The sequence below is a fragment of the Capsicum annuum genome, chromosome 2 (assembly GCF_002878395.1).
Source record: "Capsicum annuum cultivar UCD-10X-F1 chromosome 2, UCD10Xv1.1, whole genome shotgun sequence".
Taxonomy (NCBI): Eukaryota; Viridiplantae; Streptophyta; class Magnoliopsida; order Solanales; family Solanaceae; genus Capsicum; species Capsicum annuum.
Window position 1 is genome coordinate 137403935 of NC_061112.1, and position 19951 is coordinate 137423885.

Consider the following 19951-nt stretch of genomic DNA (forward strand, 5'->3'; position numbering starts at 1 on the left):
CCACTACCCCCCGCGGCCAAACCTTGGCCCTCTCCCACTCCCGCCCTCTCCTCATCCCCCACCCGCACTCCCCAACCCCCTCGGACATGACCCTATCCACCCATTACCACCCACAGCCAGCACTACACGAAAGTATAGGAAAATATATATATACACGGTGGTAGTATCAAATCAGCAACAAGGAAATACAAGATTCACACAAATTCAAAGGAATACTCCCGAAACAAAACTATACTCAATTAGGGGGCAAACACCACCGGACTCAACACCCACCGCCCCAAATATAGTTTCCCAGCCAATAACCCAATCCAAAGCAGTGGAAGAAACGACCACAGCAACAGCAATAACAGACAATAGACAATGTCCACAAATTCCACGCAAGTCAAGGTACAGGGGCTACTACTAGCATAATACTGAGAATGGAATATGAAATAATGAAATAAAATGGAATATGAAATAACGAAAATAACAAAGGTTAGAAGTCATTACGCTTGGAGCTGCGGCTGCTGGAGACGGAGCGGCGGGTGGCGGCTGGAGACCGGGCGGCGGCTGACTGGCTGAAGGCTGAGGTGGGGGGAGGGCTGGTGTATCCCGCGGGGGGCGGGGGGTACGGACAGGACAGGTAAGGGTGGGGGGGTGGGGGGGCCGGCGGTCGGGACCGTAGGCCGGGTCGGCGCCGGGGACCGGCGGTCGGATCGGGTCGGCGCCGAAGGTCAGCGACGGCGCCGGGGACCGGGGACCGGTGCGAGAGGGAGGGAGGGAGAGAGGGTAGGGAGAGAGAGAGAGAGAGATCGGGCCGGAGGTCGGCGCCGGGGGACGGGTCGGCGCCGACGGTCGAATCAAGTTAAACAGTAGAAAACTCAATGGACTCATTTCTCTGGCCATTTAGGGAACGAGATGCAGTAGCAGTATAGCAATTTCCGGCAAGAGACCTTTTGCCGGAAAATCAAGAAGCCTCGTGCCGAAAAATTAAAGCAAGCGATCGCTCTTCGAAATATTAAGCAAGCGATCCCTTGCCTGATAGTTGAAAGAACCCCACCCAACCAAATTAGACTGTGGGTGGTGGAGGTGCGGTTGTGAACGGAGAAGCATTTGCAGGTAGGAGTTTTAAATAAAATATGTAGGCAAAATCATAAATAAATGAAAAAAAAAAATTGAACTGTTGAAGACATTGTGCTGATGTCAGTGTGAAACAGTGAAAGATGAGCAAAAATGTCTAAGATACACGTTGTGGGTTTTATTTTCAAGAATTTGAGATTTTGTATAATTTGGGACTTTCGGTCAAGTGGAGGGATAGAAATGAATAGTTTAATGGCCATAGGGACAAACCAAAACTTTACGTCCCTGTATACCACATGCATAGAAAAATGTGATGCACAGTTTATTCATCGAGATGTACGTTAAACTCAATTATTGGTTTATAATAGTGCTGGCCATTACCATCACGTTGCATGATGAATTAATGAATAAACAAGAAATACAGAAAGTGAAGTTTTCTTTGCATTGCCAACTGTAATCAATCTTGACTTCAATATTATATATGGGGTACCATTTAGCAAATTTAATCCACAAGCTCTCAGATCAGGGGCCTGGATTGCCATTACGATCGATGGAGGGTTTGCTCAAGTGTTCTGTAAACTATGTTCCTTTGACACCCATAAGTTTCTTGGAGAGAGCAGCAAATGTATTCAGAGGAAGAATTTCAATCATTGATGGATCTTCTGTCAAGTATACTTGGAAAGAGACACATGCTAGGTGCATAAAGCTTGCTTCTGCTTTGTCTAATCTTGGCATTTCTCGTGGGGATGTGGTAACTTTCTTCTACCTTTTTTTTCACTATTCTGGCGCGGATCTATATTTCTTGTTTTTCAAACAACATAGATCTCATTACTGTAGGAGCTAATTACTCCTCTTCCACTACTTTCCAATGTTACATGATGTTCATTGAATATTGAGGCGAATATATGTTGGGTTAATAGTAAATGAGAGGTGTGAATGGAAAATGGAGAAAACCAAGTGGAAGAGAAAAATTGAGATCACATCAATATGAAAAGTGTACTCAAAAATAGGAAAACTTACTAAATTCTCCCACATTGGTGGGAGAAAGAAACTTAAAAGTGTTTATATTGTAAAACACACTCCCACATGAATAAGTGAGGCAATGAATAAGAGATGCCTTGTGTTGTTGTTGTCGTTGCTTGGCTTAGCTTTGGATTTGAATTTAGAAAATGATCAATGAGATCTAATTTTTTGGACAAATTTTTTTGATAATCCGAATCTACCAAAACACAACAGTATTCTCCATTTATGCATCTGAATTAAGAAAATGATCGATGAGATCTATCTTTTTGGACAAATTTTTTTGATGATCCGAATCTACCAAAACACAACAGTATTCTCCATTTATGCATGCATGCAGCAGCAAATGCAATGCTTCAGAAATTTTGAACTGATGCTTCTGTAATTTCAAACAGAACTAATGCTTCAAAATAGCTGCACTGTTTCGAACTGATGTGTTGTTTCAGAAGGATGCAATCCTTCAGCAAAAGGACACACTGACTCGTGGAGAGAGATGACTGTTCAGGAAAAGATGCAATCTTTGGATGAACAAACATGAATTTATAGAACATGTGTAACCTTTGACATGAACCATTGCCTCTTTTCAGAAGAGACATGTTATGGCTATAAAAACCTGCTTTCTTCCACAGGTTTTGATACAAAAATTCAGAATAAAAAATACTCTTCCTCTCTTCAAAAATTCTGTGTGATCATTCAAACAGTTGAGTGCGTTCGACGAGTCCAAATATTTGAGGTACCGCTATATTTGGATTGAAGACCATTTTATCCTAGGAGGAAAAATTTCATAACCTCGGGTACAGTGAGGGGAATTGTTTCCTTAAGGAAACTCTGTGAATTCGGACAACTTGGCCTTATTCATTTCGGTTTCATCTATATTCTGAAAAAATAAAATACACCTCTTGGAAAGGTCATTTTGATCTTGTGTTGCGGGTATTTGATATACTTCATTGTGTTCTTGTTTATACTTGAACTCTAGTTGAAGTTGTTGTTCTGCATATACAGATTCTGCGTACCCGTAGAAGGAAATAACAATCTTAAGGAAACAATTTCAGAATCTGTATAACTTGTTTTTGAAGATTAAAGTTTTAACTTTCTACTCCGCCTGAACTTAACTAGTGATTTGAAGTAATAAAAACTTAATCACAAGTTAAAGATCATTCGGTTGACAATTGGAAGTCATAAAAACTTCATTGTCAACTAGAAACAAGAAGAAAAGTTTAAAGTTGCTTAACTTTATAAGTAGTATTCTGAAAATACTAAGTATTTTTTGTCTTGTGGTGATAGGAAAAATGACAAGCGATAGTCAAATGCAACCTGCGGCAACGTCTATGGGGGCAACTAATATTGCCACATCAAGTCGCACAAATGCTCCGCCTACAATGGCACCGGAGGAGAAGCCCGAAAATTTGCCGGCATTGACTTTAAACAATGGCAGCAAAAGATGTTCTTTTACCTCACCACTTTGTGTCTTCAATGGTTTACTAGCGAAGACGCTCCTGAGGTGCCCGAGGGAACCCGGACAAAGAGAGTTTCGTAATTGTAGAAGTTTGAAAACATTCAGACTTCCTTTGCAGGAATTATATTCTGAGTAGTCTCCAAGACGACCTCTACAATGTCTACAGTGGAACTAAGACATCGAAGGAATTGTGGGGGGTACTTAAACGAAAATATAAAACAGAGGATGCGGGAATTAAGAAATTCCTTGTTGCACGATTCCTGAACTTTAAAATGATAGATAGCAAATCGGTTGTCTCTCAAGTCCAGGAGTTGCAAGTCATCATACATGATCTCCTAGCCGAAGGTATATCTTTGAAAAATATCTTAGTTGAACAAATTTAAAAAGTTCTTAATACTCACATAAACTGTTTTGGAGGTTTGATTATGAATGATGCATTTCAAGTAGCAGCGATAGTTTAGAAGCTACCACCTTTGTGGAAAGACTTCAAAAACTACTTGAAGCATAAATGCAAGGATATGACTGTCGAAGATCTTATTGTCCGACTGCGTATTGAAGAGGACAATAAAACTGCCGAGAGAAGGTCAAAAGGGAATTCTACAATTAATGGAGCACATATTGTAGAAGATGGCCAAAATAATTCTAAGAGAAGAAAGAAAGCTGAACAAGGAAGCAATCAACCCAAGAAGAAATTCAAGGGAAAATGCTTCAATTGTGGCAAGATTGGGCACAAGTCCACAGATTGTCGTGCCCCAAAGAAAGGCAAGAAAAAGGATCAAGCAAATATGATTGAATCCAACAAAGAATGTGATGATTTGCGTGCTATATTCTCAGAATGTAACTTGGTGGGAAATCCTCGCGAATGGTGGATGGATTCTGGTGCCCCCCGCCATGTATATGCCAACAAAGATTTGTTTTCATCATTTTCTCCAGCTCAAGTAGAAGAAATGATCTACATGGATAACTTCGCTACTGCTAAGGTGGAAGGAACAGGGAAAGTGTGCTTGAAAATGACTTCGAGCAAGGTCTTGACACTTAACAATGTCTTGTATGTTCCAGAATTTCGTAGGAACTTAATTTTTGTTTCACTTATAGATAAGAACGAATTCAAATGTGTAACCGTTTCTGGAAAAATTATAATTATCAAAGGAGAAATGTATGTAGGAAAAGGCTATCTCACCGAGGGCCTTTATAAGATGAATGTAATGACTGTTGAAATAAATAAAAGTTCAAATTCTTCTTATTTGCTTGAGTCTTATGATTTATGGCATGAACGTTTAGGTCATGTTAATTATAAAATGTTTCAAAAACTGATTAACTTAGAAGTTTTGCCAAACTTTGAGCGCAATAAATCAAAGTGTCAAACGTGTGTAGAGTCAAAGTATCCTTTAGACTTAGTACACACTGACATTTGTGATATGAAGTCAACACCATCACGTGGTGGGAAAAAGTATTTCATAACTTTTATTGACGATTGCACTCGATATTGTTATGTCTATTTACTAAATAGTAAGGATGAAGCAATAGATGTGTTTAGGCAATATAAAACTGAAGTTGAAAATCAGTTAGATAAAAAGATAAAAATGATAAGAAGTGATAGAGATGGAGAATATAAATCTCTCTTCGCCGAAATATGTGTAGAGAATGGAATCGTCCATCAAACTACGGCCCCATATTTACCTCAATCTGACGAAATTGCGGAAAGAAAAAATCAAACTTTGAAGAAAATGATGAATGTCTTTCTTATAAGTTCCGATTTACAGCAAAACTTATGAGGGGAGGCTATCTTTACAGCCAATCGTATACTCAACAGAGTTCCCCATAGTAAGACACAATCAATTCCTTATGAAAAATGAAAAGGAAGGAAACCCAACTTGAAATATTTCAAATTATGGGGGTGTCTAGCAAAGGTCCGAATTTCTGTGCCTAAAAGTGTTAAGATAGAACCTAAGACGGTGGGCTGCGTGTTCATAGGATATGCTAAAAGTAGTAAAGCATGTCGGTTTTTGGTTCATAAATTCGAACATGTGGATATTAATAAAAATACGGTAATTGAATCAGACAATGCTGAATTCTTTAAAAATATTTACCCGTATAAAATTAGACATGAACAGTCTAGTGGAGGATCTAAACGACCTCGAGATGAACCAAGTGAGAATGTACATAATGAAGAAAATCCAAGACGTAGTATACGTCAAAGAGCGTCTACTTCATTTGGATCAAATTTTGTAACATTTCTCTTAGAAAATGAGCCTCAAACATTTAGGGAAGCGATGACATCTTTGGACTCATCCTTTTGAAAAGAGGCAGTCAATAGTGAGATTGATTTAATCTTAAGCAACCATACATGGGAATTGGTTGATTTTCCTCCCGGAAATAAACCTTTAGGTTCTAAATGGATTTGCAAAAGGAATATGAAAGCGGATGACACTATTGACAAATACAAGGCAAGACTTGTAGTAAAGGGCTTCAAACAAAAAGAAAACCTTTATTACTTTGATACATACTCGCCAGTAATGAGGATAACATCAATTCGAATGTTAATTGCCTTAGCGGCGATATATGATCTTTAGATCCATCAAATGGATGTGAAAATCGCTTTCCTAAATAGAGAATTGGAGGAAGAAATATACATGGAACAACCTGAGGATTTTGTGGTTCCAGGAAAGGAAAACAAGGTTTGTAAACTTATCAAGTCATTATATGAACTAAAGCAAACACCAAAACAATGGCATGTGAAGTTTGACCAAACCATGTTGGCAAACGGATTTAAAATAAATGAATGTGATAAATGTGTTTATATTAAAGACACTTCAAATCACCAAGTCATTGTATGTTTATATGTGGATTATATGTTGATCATCAGTAGAGACATTTCTGACATAAATGCAACAAAATGAATGCTCGAGAGCAAGTTTGATATGAAAGAACTTGGAGTTGCAGATGCAATCTTAGGTATAAGAATCCATCGAACTCCACAAGGGTTGGTATTGTCACAGTATCATTATATCGAAAAGGTACTTGACAAGTTCAAGTATATGGAATTCGGTATTACCAAGACTCTATTAGATGCGAGCTTTGCACTTCGAAAGAATGAAGGTGAAAGTGACTCGCAATTAGAGTACACAAGAGTATTGGGATGTTTAATGTATATAATGAACTGTACACGACCAGACATAGCATGCACTATCAGTAAATTGAGTCGATACATGAGTAATCCCAATAAAACTCACTGGATGGCAATGAAAAGAGTTTTGGGGTATCTTAAATACACTAAAGATTATGCTTTGCATTATAATAAATATCCTGCGGTACTTGAAGGATATAGCGATGTAAATTGGATCATCGGATCGAACAAAGTAAAATCCATAAGTGAATATGTATTTACTATTGGTGGAGGAGCAGTCTCTTGGAAATCATCCAAACAGACTAGTATTGCTCGCTCTACAATGGAATTTGAATTTATTGCATTGGATAAAGCCGTTGAATAAGCAGAATGACTCCGAAATTTCTTAGAAATATTCCTTATTGGTCCAAGCCGGTGGAACCAGTATGTATATACTGTGATAGCCAAGCGGCAATAGGTAGGGCAGGGAGCATGATGCACAACAGTAAATCTCGTCACATACGACGGAGACATAATACCGTTAGGGAACTTCTCTCTAGTGAAATTATCACTGTTAACTATGTAAAGTCAAAGGATAATGTGTCGAATCCACTTACAAAAGGTCTATCTAGAGAAGGAGTGGAAAGGACATCCAAGGGAATGGGTTTAAGGCCTAGGACAAGTCAGCATGACGGTAACTCTACCTAGCAGACTGGAGATCCCAAGAGCTAGGTTTAAGGAGATCAAACAAAGTTGTGTCTGACAGGTTTAACATTGTCAATTACCCAACCCATTCTCATGATGTAGACAATGTATAGTAATCAAGGATAAGACTTAAAGTGAATTTTTTTTAATGATTATCTAAATTTAGTAGATTTGACCAAACCGTTTTATCTATAAGATTGAACGTTTAGAAATCACCTATGTGAGGGCGAAGTAAAAGTCGCTTCGAGGAGAATGTTAGTAAAGGCCCATTCTCTAAACTCTCACGAAATCGGGACGTGTTCATGGCTGAAAAGAATAAAACCATGAGAACCATAAATGGTAAAAGGCTGATTGTGTGACATGTGTTGTCTAGGTGTACATTAAAGCTCGACGGTTCAAATATATCAAATCTACCGATTGAACGAGTGCATCTGATACATGTTCACTACAGAAAGTTCAAAGGGAAACCCACCTATCCAGATGCAATCGGTCTTTGCTTGATGATCACATACTTGTCCGTAAAATTTTTACAAAAAATAGCTATTCCCCATTCATGTGGGGGATTGTTGGGTTCATAGTAAATGAGAGGTGTGAATGAAAAATGGAGAAAACCAAGTGGAAGAGAAAAATTAAGATCACACCAATATGAAAAGTGTACTAAAAATAGGAAAGCTTACTAAATTCTCCCACATTGGTGGGAGAAAGAAGCTTTAAAGTATTTATTTTGTGAAACACACTCCCACATGGATAAGTGAGGTAAGGAATAAGAGATGCCTCGCGTCGTCGTCGTCGTTGTCGCTCGCTCGGCTTCGGCTTCGGCTTCGGCTTCGAAAAATGATCGATCGAAGATTTGGATTTGGAAAATGATCGATCGATGAGATCTATCTTTTTGGGCAAATTTTATTTTATGATCTGAATCTACCAAAACACAACATTATTCTCCATTTATGCATGCATCCAGCAGCAGATGCAATGCTTCCGAAATTTTGAACTGATGCTTCTGTAATTTCAAACAGAACTAATGCTTCTAAATAGCTTCATTATTTCGAACTGATGTGTTGTTTCAGAAGATTCATGGAGAGAGATGACTGTTCAGGAAAAGATTCAATCTTTGGATGAACAGACATGAATTTACAGAACATGTGTAACCTTTGACATGAACCATTGTCTCTTTTCAGAAGAGTCATGTTATGGCTATAAAAATCTGCTTTCTTCCACAGGTTTTGATACGAAAATTCAGAATAAAAAATACTCTTCTTCTCTTCAAAAATTCTGTGTGATCATTCAAACTATTGAGTGCGTTCGACGAGTCCAAACATTTGAGGTGCCGCTATATTTGGATTGAAGGCCATTTTATCCTGGGAGGAAAAATTCCATATCCTCGAGTACAGTGAGGGGAATTGTTTCCTTAAGAAAACTACGTGAATTCGGACGACTTGGCCTTATTCATTCTTGTTTCATCTATTTTCTGAAAAAATAAAATACACCTCTTGAAAATGTCATTTTGATCTTGTGTTGAGGGTATTTGATATATTTCATTGTGTTCTTGTTTATACTTGAACTCTAGTTGAAGTTGTTGTTTTGGATATACAGATTCTGCGTACCCATAGAAGGAAATAACAATATATACATTGTAGATATTACATCACATGTAACCGGGTTTAGTCACATGCATCTGCATGAATATGAGTTTTATAACATGTATCCCATGGTTACAACATGTATCTATCCGATGGTTTTTAGCTTTGAAATTAGATAAATAACAAAGAAAGAGTTGGTGAGAAAAAGATACTACAATTATATTTATTAATAACTCAAAGGCCTATACTTATAACTAAATTACTAATTAAACTTCAATTCAAATAATAATAACTAATTCTCAATTCAAATTACAAAGATTAACTAATTCCTAAGTTTAAGCCACATAGAATTCTAATAATTTAAAAATACTAAAATTATCTACTCCTACTTTATTTTCGAGATATATCTTCAACACTCCTCCTTTGATCAGAAATTATAAGTTGCAGTCTCGGCTTCAGCTGAATTTTTGATTTCTTGAATAAATCTGTCAATTCATCTTTGTTCTTGCATGGCTTGTGTGCATCTTCTGTTGGATTAAATCAGAAACTTTTGTCTCTCATATCAATTTATATAATCTCATGATTAGTGAAATCTCGACAATATTTATCTCCAAATAATAATTTAAATTCTTCTTCCATTAGCTGATCAACACTTAACAAACTTTTATCAATATCGAACACGTAAAGGACATTTGAAATTATTTTTGTACCTGAAATTTTTTTGATTGCAACATTCCCTTTTCCTTCACGAATATAGTCACCATTCCCAATTTTGATTTTCTTATTTTCTAAAGGCAGAAACTCAAGAGTTTTGTCATATGTCATTTGGTTATCAATCATCCAAAAATTAAATTTCTTGATTGAAGAATATGTTGCCACAAATAAGTGATCTTCTTCTTCTTCTTTGGTGACTTCGACATCTACTTCACATTTTTTAGATTTGTTTTTGCAAATCACAGCTTAATGACCAAGCTGATTGCAGATCTTGCATTGAGCATCTCATCTCTTTCAACATTTAAATGGAGGATGACCTACCTTGTCATAGAGCTAGCAAGGTGGGTAGTTTTTTCTTGAATTATTACCCTTGTTTTGAGTCTTATGATTGGCTGCCAAAGCTCCTTCGACCATGTCATTGTGATTGTGCCTCATAAACCTCCTTTGCTTTTGTGCCTGCAATGTATTTAACAATTCTGTCAAGGTAATCTTGAACAAGTTTTTTTCAAGGTAGTAATTGATACTTCGTATCTTTCGGGCACAGTAACAAAATTTTTTTCAACAATTAGTAATTGATACTTCGTATCTTTCGGGCACAGTAACAAGAATTTTTTCAACAATTCTTGAATCTTTAAATTTTGTGTTAAACAATCTTACCTTGTTAATAATACTAAGAAGTCAGTTTGAGTACTCTTTGACGGTCTCAGATTCCTTCATCTTCTACAATTCGAATTCCCTTATTATATTCTATACGTTCATGTCTCGTATTCTTCATCTCCTATATATTCTTCCTTCACATAATCCCAAATTTCTTTTGATGATTTAAGGGTCATAATTCTTGTGAAAATTATTGGAGAAACACTAACAAACAAAGTTATTTCTGCCTTTGATTTTCTATTTTTTTTTTCTTTTTGACTTTTGATCTGGACCATCGTGAAATTATTGGGCAACGGAAGAACCTCATAATTCTGGTAATTCTTACCATCAAAGGCAGGAGGAGCTATTTGGAAAAAAAATTTAGAATTCATCTTACATCAAAGGCAGGAGGAGCTATTTGGATCAAAAATTCAGAATTCATCTCACTTACAGCTATCAATTGTTGGTTTTTAACTTTGAAATTAGAGAAATAATAGAGAAAGAGTTGGAGAGAAAAAGATACTGCAATTGTATTGTCAAAGTAAATTATTTTATTAATAACTCAAAACTTATATTTATAACTAAATTTCTAACTAAACTTCAATTCAAATAAAAATAACTAATTCCTAATTCAACTAAACTTCAATTCAAATAAAAATAACTTATTCCTAATTCAAATAGCTAAATTTCTAACTAAACTTCAATTCAAATAAAAATAACTACAATTACTAATTCAAATAACAAAAGAATAACTAATTCCAAAGTCTAAGCCACATAGAATACTATAATTTAAAATTATTAAAATTATCTACTCCTACTTTATTTTTGAGATATTATGTACATTAATTTAACATAGTGCAGAAACTATAATAACAGCGTTTGGAAATTTATGTAATTTTTCCTTTTTTCCTGTAACCATGTAAACAATACTTATCATTCACCAACAACGTTTGTACACCCATCACCTTGACTTGACCACCTTCTAGGAAGGGTGCCAAGGATAAGTGAGCCTCTAATATCAGCCAAACCAGTTATATTCTGTGCTATATTTCCTGATTTTAATTGGACTTCTTTGAAATCAAATTTCATATATAAAAACTGATTTTAAATCAAAACTTCAAATTGATGGAATTTACATGTAGTTGATTGAGGGAAAAATACCTATAAATGTTTTGGCTTCTTGTAAGATTAAAAACCAAACTATACAACAACACTTTCAACATCTTTTATGTATTTTGCTACATTCGCTGATTATACTTGTAATTCCTGACTATGATTTCTATAAGCTTATCTGTATTTATCCAACTAAGTGTTAATTTTAGAAAAGTCATTCAACTTTCATTCGCCACTTTAAAATAACTCAACTTTAATTTATATACTATACTTTAAAGTCATTCTGGTAGTTACTCCAACATACAACAACCAAATATCAATTTGACATGACAATGTAAAGTTTGATAATGACTTTATAAAAATATCACATCAGCTTATAGGAAGCCATAGAACAAATCGCGCAACAAATTCAAAATCCATATATAAATTTATTATTTAGGGTGAAACATTAAATCTTTTTTATTTACGTTTAGTAAACCACGATAGGAGTTAGAAGACGAAATAAGATATTTTGGTGACAAAAAAAGTCACCTAAAAATCACATGCTCTCCTTTTTTGATAATTGATAGAGATTGCTAGCTCCTTAATTAAGAAAGAATATTGAGAAAGTTGGCACTAATTGGTTCAATTTGGTTAAACAGATAATGTGAGTTAAAAATGTTTCATGTTAATGTACTTGGATCTTTGAAGTTCATGATTCACATAAACAAGAGCTATGGGCTTATATATATGTCTTTTAATATTAGATGGTAAATGCAGCAGGAAATAGTTTATGAAGTTTGGATTTAAATGGTTTATTTTCAAAGATTTGAAAATTATTTATGCAGGTTGCAACATTGGCCCGAAATGTATACGCAATGCAAGAGCTGCATTTTGCAGTACCAATGGCTGGCGCTGTTATTTGTACATTAAACAGCCGTCTTGATTCGGCTATGATATCAGTATTGCTGAGACATTCAGAAGCAAAGATCATATTCGTGGATCAGAAATTGCTCCAAGTTGCTCAAGGAGCACTAGACATTCTTGCTAAGGAGAAAGCAAAACCACCTCTTCTTGTTTTAATCTCAGACTCTGACAGTTCTTCTCCTACTATTGTTAACTCTGTCACTCATGTATATGAGAGCCTTCTTGAAAGTGGGAGCAGCGAATTTTCTGTAAGGTGGCCGACAAGTGAGTTTGACCCTATTAGTATTAACTATACTTCAGGAACAACATCGCGACCAAAAGGGGTTGTTTACAATCATAGAGGTGCGTATCTCAATACCATTGCCACATTTATGCTTCATGAGATGAGTTCATGGCCTGTTTACCTTTGGACCGTCCCAACGTTTCACTGCAATGGATGGTGCCTGACTTGGGGTCTAGCAGCACTTGGTGGCACCAGCATCTGCCTCAGACAGGTTTCTCCAAGAGCCATATTTGAATACATAGCAGAGCACAAGGTTACCCACATGAGTGCGGCGCCAATTGTTATGAACATGATTGTGAATTCGCCCGTAAGTGACAGAAAACCACTTCCTCACAAGGTTAACATAATGACAGGTGGTTCACCACCACCTCCACAAATCCTTTCCAAAATGGAGGAACTCGGGTTTCGAGTGCATCACTTATATGGACTAACAGAGACATACGGTCCAGGTACATATTGTTTGTGGAAGCCCGAGTGGGATTCTTTACCACCACATGAAAAATACAAATTGAAAGCAAGACAAGGGGTGCAACATCTTTGTTCAGAGGGAGTGGATGTGATGGATCCTCTCACATTGGAGAAAGTACCCCAAGATGGTAAGACAATGGGTGAAATTATGTTCAGAGGGAATACTGTAATGAGTGGATATCTAAAAGATGTACAAGCAACAGAAGAAGCTTTTAAAGGCGGATGGTTTCATAGTGGTGATTTGGCTGTTAAACATCCTGATGGATACATAGAAGTTAAGGACAGATTGAAAGATATCATAATCTCTGGCGGAGAAAACATAAGCACAGTAGAAGTGGAAAGAGTTTTGTATAGTCATCCAGCAGTTCTTGAAACAGCAGTAGTCGCGCGACCAGATAATCACTGGGGTCAGACACCTTGTGCATATGTGAAGTTGAAGGATGATTCTAATAATGTTAGTGATCAGGAAATTATCAACTTCTGCAGGGATAACTTGCCTCATTACATGGCACCTCGAACGGTCATATTTCAAGATATCCCAAAAACTTCAACAGGCAAGATACAAAAGTTCATTCTAAGAGAGAAAGCCCGAGCCTTGGGAAGTCTTTGCTGAAGGAAATGGGAAAAGGAACTCTTTTTTTATTTGATGATAATTGCTGCTTCAGTCGGAGTGTCATTCTTCTATTCCATTTACAGTTTGAGAATTTTCTAGAACTGAACGACTTCTACACTGTAATCTGTTTATCTTCTATTTATGTTTAAAGATTGAAGTCTCCTCAACTAAGCTGTATGTGAATGCTCTTTTCCAATGATGTTTAAATTTCATTACTCTACTTCTGATCGATCGCAACAGACTATCAAATATCGAAATTCATATTGTCAGTGTATATAATTTAAATCCTAATCAAATTTATCCGTAAGGTCGTGGTAAATGTATTACAGTACTAATAACGAGGAGAATGTGAGTCTCAAACAAGTTTTGTTGCAACAACTTTTGCTATCTCAGTCATTGGTTAATAATTCAAAATTGATGCCTGATTGCTGTCTATGCGCTGTTTTGATTGTACATTAAGTTTCAGGTTGACTTCTTGGCGCTGGCTGGAAATTCTATCTTATCTGTCCACGATGAAGAAGCAACAAATATTCAACTCAGTTTCTTTGCTTCATCAACACTGAACTGGTCTTCACATTGTCAATATATGTTATTCCTAAAGATGCTACTCCTCAATATTCAAATCACTTTGTTTACTTTGTCAACTCTGTATCTGGTCTTCTCATTGTCAATTTATTTTATTCCTTGAAAGGTGCCATATACTACTCTTTAGTATTATTTCCTCCGACTTTCTCCACCATCATCATCACCATATGTCACTCATGATTGGCACCAAATTGCATTTATATATGGTACCAATTCAGTTTAAATTCAGTCCACAAACAGTCAGAGGCCTCACAACTTGGCCAGGTTTCAAAGAATCTGGAAACTGAGTCATTATATTGTAATCGATGGAGGGTCTTCTTAAATTTTCTGTAAATTATGTTCCTTTGACACCCATAAGTTTCTTGGAGAGAGCAGCAAATGTTTTTAGAGGAAGAATTTCCATCATTAGTGGACCTTCTGTGAAGTACACTTGGCGAGAGACGCTTGCTGTTGTATAAAGCTTGCTTCTGCTTTGTCTGAACTGAGAATTTCTCGTGGGGATGTGGTAAGTTTCTTCTATACCATTTTCTGTTATAAAATAAGATAATGCCTTGAAGAGCGTTGAAAATAATTTCAAAAGTAGTGATTGCTTGGCTTTTGCTACATTGATAATTTATACAACTAGAAAATAAGTTCAGGCTCTATTCATTTTCTACTTTATGCATTAATAGTTTTCGATGGAAGAAGACTTTCAAGCAACAGTAACAAGCCATGGTATTATGTGCCCTTGATATTGGATGGTAGCATAGTAGGAAATAATTGTACTAGTTCTTTGTTAAACGTCAATATGCTTAACTGAAGCAATCCTCCTTCATGTATGGAGATATATTCAGTTATGTATCAAATTAGACTAGCTAGAATGCTGCATAATGGAAAAGACTGTTCATAATCTTTGTTCCTTCTCGGTGTTGGCAGTAGTGAAAGAGCTTTATGCTATGAAAATTTACAATGACTGATGTTTTTGCGCTTAATTAATGCCTTAATTTCACTACTTTATGTTGTAAGATTTCACACAAGATTACGTTTGTTATTCCAACAGATTGAATGGATCTTTTCGATATTGGTTTGTAGGGCTATTTCCTTAACAGTTTTCTCAACATTCGATGATTCATAATCTGATAACTAGATACTAGATAAATGCTAGATCAACTCTGACAGAACGAGTTTGGAAGTTGAATGGTTTAGTTTCCATTATGGATTTGAAATTATTTCTGTAGGTTGCAACATTGGCCCCTAATGTATATGCAATGCTAGAGCTGCATTTTGCAGTACCGATGTCTGGTGCTGTTCTTTGTACACTAAATATTCGACATGATTCAGCTATGATATCAGCATTTCTGAAACATTCAGAAGCAAAGGTCATATTTGTGGATCGGCAATTGCTCCAAGTTGCTCAAGTAGCACTAGATATTCTTGCTAATGAGAACCAATACAACCTCTTCTTGCTCTAATCCCTGAATCTTACAATTCTCCTACTATCACTAACTCTATTACACATCAATATGTAAGCCCCCTTGAAAGTGGGGATAGCGAATTTGCTATAAGGTATAAGTGAACTTGATCCTGTTAGTGTTAACAATACTTCTGGAACAACATTGCGACCCAAAGGGGTTGTTTTCAATCACAGGGGTGGATATCTTAATGCCACTGCTACATTTATGCTTCATGAGATGAGTTCATGGCCTATTTACCTTTGGACCGTCCCAATGTTTCACTGCAATGGGTGGTGCCTGGTTTGGGGTCTAGCAGCACTTGGTGGCACAAGTATTTGCCTTAGACAGGTTTCTCCAAAACTCATATTTGAAAGGATAGCAGAGCACAAGGTCACACATATGGGCGGGGCGCCAACTGTTCTAAACATGATAGTGAATTCTCCCGTAAGTGACAAGAAAACCACTTCCCCATGAGGTTAACATAATGACAGGTGGTTCATCACCACCTCCACAAATCATTTCCAAGATGGAGGAACTTGGGTTTCGGGTACATCACATATATGGGCATAACCGTGATGCATGGTCCTGGAACGTATTGTTTGTGGAAGCCTGAGTGGGATTCTTTGCCACCAAAAGAAAAGTACGAATTGAAAGCGAGACAAGGAGTGCAAAATCTTTGTTTAGAAGCAGCAGATATAATAGATCCTATTAAAATGGGGAAAGGTACCAGCAGACGGTTAAACAATGGGTGAGATTGTGTTTAGAGGGAATACTCAATACTGTAACGAGTGGGTATCTAAAAGAAGAAGAAGCAACAGAAGAAGCTTTTAAAGGTGGATGGTTTCATACCGGTGATTTGGCTGTCAAACATAAGAACTGTAGAGGTGGAAAGAATTTTGTATAGTCATTCAGCAGTTGTTGAAGCAGCAGTAGTCGCACGACCAGATAATCACTGGGGGCAGACACCTTGCGCAATTGTGAAGTTGAAGGATGGTTCTAATAATGTTAGTGATCAAGAAATCATCAACTTCAGCAGGGATAACTCTCCTCAACAGTCATATTTCAACATCTCCCAAGAAATTCAACCGGGAAGATACTGAAACTCGCGCTAAGGGAGGCAGTCATTCCTGAATGAAACAGCAAGTATCCTTCTCTGTTTAATTGCTCTGAAGTGGTACAATTCCTTTGTTTTACTATTTTTACAAGATTGAAGTTTCTTCCAAAGTGATATGCAACTAATAATCCCCATGCTGTACGTGGAGGACATCGCATGTACTATGCTAATGAACTTTAATTTTCATTACTCCTCTGATAGATTGCATGCAGTAGATTATCAAATTCAATACTAGAATTTTATATTATCAGTGAATATAACTTAGATTCTATTAAAATTTAAACGTATTAGTAAAGAGTATATCATATGAACCCTCAAAAGTCTTAAAGAAAAAACTGAAATGAAACCAGATGTTACAAGTGTAATACTCAGTTCCTCTTTGCTCAAAGTGAATCTGTTTCTTGATCTTGATTTTATCATTTTCTTCGTTGTCCATTCCAATTATCAAGATTAAAAAACTGTTACTGATCTATGGCATTTTGTGTCAGGCATGCAGATAACTGTTAGAAAGTGAAGTAGTTGGTGGATAGATCCAATAAATGACAATACCCAATTTTTTTTTTGCTTCCCAAGTTATCCGTTCTACGGAACGTGCACTAAGCGGTAGGGAACTGGTCACAGAGTTTTTTCCATTCACTAGAGGTGAGAATCGAACCCCCAACCTCTTGCTTAAGGGGTGAAGTGCTGAACCACCACACCAACCCTTGTGGTTGACAATACCCAATTATTATTGTATAATGTTAATTTATATATTTGATGTTGACGATTTCAATTAAAAAAATTGAAAATGTTATCATCTTTGGACATGATTCGCATCAGTCCAAAATATGAGTCCTTTTTAAAATGTGTGAAATTATTGTTCTTTGCGTTGAAGTTAAAATAAATAAATTAAAAAAAAAAGTGAGATAATATTGAGTATGAACTAAATCTTAACAGTAGCATCTAAAATATACCAGCCATATAATAAACAATGAGTCTGATTCTTTCTTCTATAATTTTATGTATGTGTTAAATTATTGCGTAATGTCAGTGTATATAATTTATGCTGTTCTTTACTGTTTTTTTGTATCCCTAATGACTAGTGAATTAGGCGGGGAATTAATAAAAACTTAAGAATTTGGTAAGGATTAAACCAAATATCTGTGGATTTTAGGCTTTAAATCATAGGTGACTCATTGTTAGTATTTCTAACTTGCTGCCTGTTTAGATGGTTGTTACTTATTGTGTCGTAGTGTTATCCCTTCTAAAGGATAAATTACAGAAACTAACAACCTTAAGATCTTAATTACAATTAATAACAACATTTTCTCAAAATTATAATTTATGTCAAAACTAGCAATATTTTGACTTTTCTAGAGTTAAGCACGTGAATTCCACCAATTGCTTTTCTTTTACCTATTTTCAAGCAATTTACCCTATTTTCAAACAATTTACCTATTTCTGAATTCCACCAATTACTTTTTCTTTACCTATTTTCAAGCAATTTACCTATTTCAGTTTCCTCCATTCTAACGTTTTTTTTTTTTTCAAAATCGCTATTTGCTCTCTAATTTTGGATGAACTTGTTCCCCAATAATTAAGGGAAGATGATTTTACAGTTAGTGCATGTTATTTTTTTTCATATAACTTTTTTTTGTAAAATAATTTTGACATTTTTCAATCTTCTTCTGTGAATTTTTTTTTTTTTTGCTGTTTGAAATTTTTGGAGGTACGCGATAATGTCAGTACATACAAATCGTAGTAGTTCAGTTAGTGAGATTTCACCGATGAATTTTAGGTGCGATGAACTACGATCATTTAGTCTTGGTTTAACACAAGATGAAGAAATTAACTTGATTTCTACTAATTTTCAGTCAATGAAAGGTGTTAGAATAGTAGAGGTGAGATCGAATCAACGTAACGATCCGAAAAAGATTGTGGAAATCATGAAACGGAAAGCATTGAGAAAATCTTCATCCCAAAACCCACAAAAATTTAAAAATCGGTGAAAAAAAGAAAATCGGATGAAAAAAAAAAATCTAGTCAAATTTCAAATCCTGTTTTTAATCTGATTATGAATCCGAAGAAAAGAAAGTGGAAGAGGTATTTTTCTATTTGTAAAATTTTATAATTTCTGGACAACATGTTCATACATGTGTTTTATATATACAATTTATAAGGTGTGTATGTAGTTTTGAATTTTGTTCAGATATGAAATTGCAGTTGCTAATGGGATGATATGTATCTGTTATATATTTAAGATATGTATTTTGTATTTAGGTTTGTTACTGATAAGATTTGTATTTGTTATGTATAACATATTTAATATATGTATTTTGTATTTAAGATATGTGTAAGATATTTGTATTAGTTACTGAGAAGATTTGTATTTCATGTTCAGTTGTATTCTTTTTTTTGGTAACTTAAATTTTGGACCATTCATGTATTCATAAAATTTTATGCATTTGTATTTTAATTTTTTTGGATTGTATGGTTATATATGTATTTTATATATACATTTGATAAATTATCTGCTTATGTGAGAGTTATTGTTAGGATATGAAATTGTAGTGTAGAGATATGCATTTATTATTTTTAAGATATGTATTTTGTATGTTATAATTATATGTAATGCATTTGTTACGGGTTAGATATGTATTTGGTATTTGTTTGTTCTAAGTTTTTATATATGGTGACATATGCTGAGTGCCTTACTTTTGGTGACTATGTTTCAAATATTGACTTTGATCCACATCTTCTTCGCATGAGATATATTTTAATGTTGTGAAATTATGCTTTGAGGAAAGAAGATGAGAAGGCTGAAAGTGATGATGAAGCACCAATGAGGCCTCCTAGGAATATTGGGCTAACAGAAGATATTGAAATATATGATATTTGAAGTTTATTTGTATTTGGCAACATTGAAGTTTAGTAGGACTATAAGATATAGTTGAAAGATGATATCTTAATATTTTTTTATGTGATTGTTAGATTTTTTATCGTTATGCTTCTAAAATAGAATTGTTCGATCTCACTTTATGTTATTGTTACGCATATTTTGATATGAATATGTGATTTTCAGTTTTAAGTATAATTTTCAGTAATGAATATATATGTTTCAGTCATCATATGTATTTTTCAACGGTGTATTTGTATTTTTCATTGTATGCATATGTATTTT

General features: G+C 35.4%; 1 protein-coding gene and 1 pseudogene across 1 annotated transcript; both read left to right on the forward strand.

Annotated features, from left to right (window-relative positions):
* The first annotated feature begins 1367 nt into the window (after nt 1-1367).
* On the forward strand, nt 1368-13890 carry LOC107859797 (isovalerate--CoA ligase AAE2). The gene is made up of 2 exons (XM_016704906.2): nt 1368-1810; nt 12217-13890. Exons 1-2 carry the CDS (start codon nt 1541-1543, stop codon nt 13657-13659), a joined length of 1713 nt encoding a protein of 570 aa, XP_016560392.2. The 5' UTR covers nt 1368-1540; the 3' UTR covers nt 13660-13890.
* Nucleotides 13891-14788: 898 nt separating this feature from the next.
* On the forward strand, nt 14789-17627 carry LOC107861294 (annotated as a pseudogene).
* The last annotated feature ends 2324 nt before the right edge of the window (nt 17628-19951 follow it).